Source organism: Antedon bifida, chromosome 1 (assembly GCF_963402885.1).
Source record: "Antedon bifida chromosome 1, ecAntBifi1.1, whole genome shotgun sequence".
In the NCBI taxonomy this organism is placed as follows: Eukaryota; Metazoa; Echinodermata; class Crinoidea; order Comatulida; family Antedonidae; genus Antedon; species Antedon bifida.
This window is the reverse complement of record NC_136226.1, coordinates 15,684,536-15,689,535: the sequence shown is the minus strand read 5'-3', so window position 1 is coordinate 15,689,535 and position 5,000 is coordinate 15,684,536. Positions and strand designations below refer to the sequence as shown.

The 5,000-nt window shown below is 34.3% G+C and overlaps 1 protein-coding gene and 1 long non-coding RNA gene across 3 annotated transcripts in view; one reads left to right on the top strand and one right to left on the bottom strand.

The window, feature by feature from the left end:
* Positions 1-1,951, bottom strand: part of LOC144844057 (uncharacterized) — a 2,052-nt gene extending 101 nt beyond the window's left edge. Inside the window, exons 1-7 of the mRNA XM_078700833.1 lie at positions 1,723-1,951; positions 1,472-1,575; positions 1,160-1,358; positions 907-1,053; positions 605-812; positions 222-518; positions 1-58 (exon numbers count right to left, since the gene is read on the bottom strand). The exon at positions 1-58 is cut by the window's left edge and continues 101 nt beyond it. Of these exons, the coding sequence (XP_078556959.1) occupies positions 45-58; positions 222-518; positions 605-812; positions 907-1,053; positions 1,160-1,358; positions 1,472-1,575; positions 1,723-1,833 (1,080 nt within the window). The 5' untranslated portion in view covers positions 1,834-1,951 and the 3' untranslated portion in view covers positions 1-44. The remainder of the gene's footprint in view (positions 59-221; positions 519-604; positions 813-906; positions 1,054-1,159; positions 1,359-1,471; positions 1,576-1,722) is intronic.
* The window catches only part of LOC144844073 (uncharacterized), a 5,177-nt gene extending 1,384 nt beyond the window's left edge, over positions 1-3,793 (top strand). The window contains exons 2-6 of one of the 2 annotated variants that reach the window (XR_013612387.1): positions 240-461; positions 2,013-2,138; positions 2,538-2,722; positions 2,858-3,107; positions 3,353-3,792. This is a non-coding gene — a long non-coding RNA (uncharacterized LOC144844073). Of the gene's footprint in view, positions 1-239; positions 462-2,012; positions 2,139-2,537; positions 2,723-2,857; positions 3,108-3,352 lie in introns of those variants that run through there. The other variant, XR_013612386.1, reaches the window with a different exon arrangement.
* The last annotated feature ends 1,207 nt before the right edge of the window (positions 3,794-5,000 follow it).

The window sequence follows — 5,000 nt, the reverse complement described above, 5'->3', positions numbered from 1 at the left end:
ACAAAAATTGTGTTACTGTCTGCAAGTCCATGTCAATTGAATCTTCATTCTTCAGTACCTACAATAAATAAATTATTAATAACATTGTTGACTAAATAATTGTTGCAAATACTTCTGTAATTAATCATATACCAGAATAATAGAAATAGAAAATGAGAATAAAAACAATTCAAAAACATATTTAGATGTCTAATTACAGTTTCATTCTTCATTATACTTACTGTGTTTTCTTTTTTTAGGTGGAACTATTCTGTGATGGATTTCGGGGACTGTGTACACCATGTGATTTTTCATTATGGATTTCATTTTCTTGCCTTCTGAATTGACGCCATGGACGTTGCGGCTCTGTCGATTGAATGCTGCATGAATTTGCTCGCCACCTTGCTCACTGAGCAAGCCTAGTCCAACATGCCATCTTCGAAGGGTTGGTACAACATGCACCTCCAACATGTGCAGTTTAGGTGAGATGTTATAACCATATTTCCTGTACTCTATAAAAAAATCCTTGATGTCGTTGTCTATCAAAAAAAAAAATATATTGTGTTTTTTATAATTTACATATTTTAATGAAATATCTAAATGAAATGTATAATATTCTGCTTACCAATTTCATTTATTTCATAGTCGGTAACTGGCCGGGTATGATTAATTTTTTGTTCCACTGCCGAAAATTTCTGGAAAAGTGGAGTGAATTTGGCATCAATTCCCTCTGCCTGAATTGTCAATGCTTGTGCATGTTTGATTGGTATATCCATACTCTGACTCTCAAGTGTTTCTTTGAATTTATCCATAAGTTTTGCAATGATGTTTATCTGTAATAAAATAATAGGTTACATTATCAAATTACATAAAAGTATGTTAAACTATACACAATCAAATTGTTTAGATATTAAATGTGCAATTTACCTTACAACATTTATGAACGTGATTGCCATTGAAAGCCTTGCCGTGGTATGCTCTTCGGTCTACTCGATTTTCTTTCAGCACCAAATCCATTGAACATGCAATGGGCCCCATACCATGTTTTAGTTGATCTTTCTCTATTGTTTCTTTCTAAAAGTACATGCAATATTTTTAATTATATTTATTTTTATTTATAATTAAAAATCTTGTAAATTTCATTAGCCACTCTTAGTCCGTGATATTTTACTTTACTTACGAGTTCTTTAATTTTCTGAGTCTTTGATGAAATGGCACTGGCAGACTCTCCCAGCTGGGCAATAGTCATATTGTCCTCGATAGTAACTATTTCATCTTCTAGTATCGCAATTTGTTTTTTGCTTGCTTCTAGTTTTAAGGCACTTTGAGCAATGCAGAGCTCAAAATTGTTTCTGCTCTCTGCTGATGGATTACGTTGTCTAAAAAACAATTAGTAGTTACAATTTCATTATTGAAATGCATAAATTATTTACTATTATATTAGTGAATCTTTGATTGGTACACTTTTTTTAAATGTACTCTATTTCCATACCTGAACTTATAGAGTTGTTTGTCCATCTCATGGGCTTCACATTCCAGCAAATCAAAGAGTTTTTTAAAAACTCCCAGTGAAATGTGAAGACATGGTATTGATACCTATTTGAAAAGGAAATAATACCATTAATTTGCATTATTAGAATTATAGTTAGTTATGATGAGTGTTTATATTTAAATTGTTTTGGTAATTTATTATTTTATTATGTAATGTTGTTTTAAAATGTAAAATGTAAAATCGAAACTTACATGGTCAATATCTACATTAACCATTGGCTCCCGGACAATGTTTCTAGAAACATCCTTACTTTTGTCCTCTTTTGACCCAGAGTCAATAAATTTGGCATAATCTTCAGACATATTTTGTAGACATCTCGGTCCCCTTTTAATTCCCTTGTTTATGTCATCTTTTGTTGATGTGCAAAACAAACAACAGTATCTTCCTGGAATAGGAATACATCCAGTGATATCAATACATACAATATATATTAATCATAACATATTTTCTAATTAATCTATAATTCTATTCTTACCATTAGGTGAATATAGCCCATATATTCGGACTAGAAAATCATAATCTCCAAAAAAGAAGACCCGCAGTTTATAACCTCTAAAAAACAAATAGAACAAACACATGTTAATTGCAGATTTCATGTATGATTCAGGTAATTATGATGTTTTGTAAATTATATTAAGATATATTTAATCCTACCTCCACTCTTGTCCATTCAAATCTGTGATTTGTTTGCTGATGAGTGGGAGTGTTCTAGATAAATTAGTGGTATAGTCTGGTGCATTAAACATCAGCACGACAAGGATGTTGTGCAAGGCGTTGGGTTTGTCAATGCTGCAAATTTGTAACTCAAATTTTGTGGACCCGCCACCTTTATCGCCACCAAATTTGATCAGGATCTCCCCATCCTTTGGTTTGATGTTGTGCAATCTATAAACAAAAGTATATACAAAATATTATGTTTAACTGTCCTTATAAATCAACACAAAATATTGTTACACTTGCGACTGATTAGATTACCAAAAAATACTTACTCTTCATGTTTTTCCAGGTGTGTAAATAAAAAGTCATGGATATTTTTCACTACTACTACAGGAGCCATCTTCTCTAAAAACCCATCTTTACCATTTGCACCATCACATTTAAAAACCAGGGGAATCATCTTTTCATCGATAAAATCAAGAGTTAATTCTTCTTGTCGACCTTGCATTTGTCTTTCTGACGATATAAACCCAGGTAAAAAATACCTAATAGAATTTGTAAAAACAGTAAATTTTAAATAACAGAGATACTTGCCAATTTAAATAAACATGTTGGTGGTGCTTATATTATCATATTATCTAATCAAAGTTGTTTTATTTACCTTCTTAGCTTTCTAATTTGTTGCCAACCAAGACCACAGTCAACTTTCATCGCCAAGCTATCATCTACATCTTGATTTGGAGGTTTGGAAGGAAGGTGACTCACTTCATCGGATAACTGTATTAGTTCCCCACCTACAGATACTGCTTTCCTCAGTCGCTGAACCTCTGATGTTCTTCTCTTTACAGTTCGTTGACTCACATCATTGCTTGACTTTGTTGCATTAGGAATAACAGTAACTTTCAAAGGCTGGTTAAAAGTAATACAATTGGCTTATAAAATTTCAATTAACATTATAATTTAGTTTGATTAATATTTCAGTATTTGTTTATTTTAAAATTGTAATTGACTTACCCTGCCATTTGTGTTTAAAGTAATTTCCTTGTTTTTCTTCAGAGACTTGTGAATTACTTTATGAGCTAATTTTTCAAGTTGATTAGGTATCACTTCATTGATTGATTCGTTGATCTCATTGACTGCTTTTTTAATTTTTTTAACTTTTAGTTGGCAGTTTGATATGCAAGTATGATCTTGACATTCTGGATACAAAAGTGTGTCCGAGCACTTTTGGCATCTCAGCTCAACCGTTAGCAATGATTGCTGGCTTAGTTTCGATGGCGATTTCACATCAACAATGCAAACAGGAGACAAACATTGAAGACAAGGAATTACATCTGCTTTTAGTGTACAAAACAGTTGGGACAAACAATTTGCACAAAAAGTATGGCAACATTTAGTCTCTAACATAGACAGAGACATAACATCATTACATACTTTACAGACATAAATATCATCAATAGCACTGTTTTTTACTTCAAATTGACTGTTTAATGAAGGTGATGAATTGTCAGGCTTACAAAATGTACCATTAAGATTTCGTGATCGCTGATTATGTTTCTTCATAGATCCGTGAATGTACTGATTTGTAAATAAAAAGCATGTCAAACATGATGATTGTTTATGACTTGTCCATTTGTATGTTGTTATCGGCTTGAATTTGTAACATTTTGATGTACAAGTAGCACAAATAAAGTTGGGGTGAACATTTTGTACAGATTCAATCAGATTGTAATATGGAAGAATGTCAGATCTTAAGTTCAGAATATTTGTTTTTGTATCATTTTTTTTAAATCTACAACCACATAAACGACAGAGACCTGTCATACAAGAAATATGAACATCCATACCTTTTTACAAAATATTTACAATACATTAACATACAAATACCATCTCAGCATGCAGCATTAGCCTAGGCTAGCTTGAAAATATTGAGCAAGTTTAGCAGTCAATTTCTACGATTTTAACCATAACAAAATTGTTGTTTTAACATATGTTGTTGATAAAGATGAAATGAGTCGGTCTGCAAAAATTCGGAACATGAACTGGTGGCTGTCACGTAAAACAGACGATCGTATTTAGCGCCCCATTATTCTAGGTGGCGCTGTTCATATAATTTGTTTATTCAAAACAAAAGGCGATATACAATACAAATTGCACCAAAACGAACGTTTTCTTTATTTTTAGTTTTAATATGCTGTTTATAATACATAAAAGTACAAATTTATTCAAAGAAATGCGTTATATATAATATCAGTTTTCTAAAATATACAATCTAGTACGTCTAATAATATAAACAAATCGACGGCGTAATCGCAAAACTCGCTGGTCACGCTCTACTGATCACGCAAGCTGAATAAAGGTTATGAGAATGCGCCCTCTATAGTACAGTACTTTTTGTCTGTATCGCCTATAGTTGAAGACAGCGTGCCCTATACCCAAGTTTGACGATCGATTTGCACGTCAGAATCGCTGCGGACTTCCACCAGAGTTTCCTCTGGCTTCGTCCTGCTCAGGCATAGTTCACCATCTTTCGGGTCCTAACGCACACGCTCCTCCTCCGCCTCGTCGACAGAGCGATCGAGACGGGGCAGTGGTGCGCCCGCCGCCGAGCGACGGGATCCCACCTCGGCCAGACGGACTGGCCTTCACTTTCATTGCGCCTTCGGGCTTCAAAGTCCCTACGACTCGCGGGCGTGTTAGACTCCTTGGTCCGTGTTTCAAGACGGGTCGGGTGGGCTACCGACCTCGCTGACCGACCCTGGGCGCCTGTTGAGACCGGACCTGCGCAGCCGAAAGCTGCACCGAAACGACA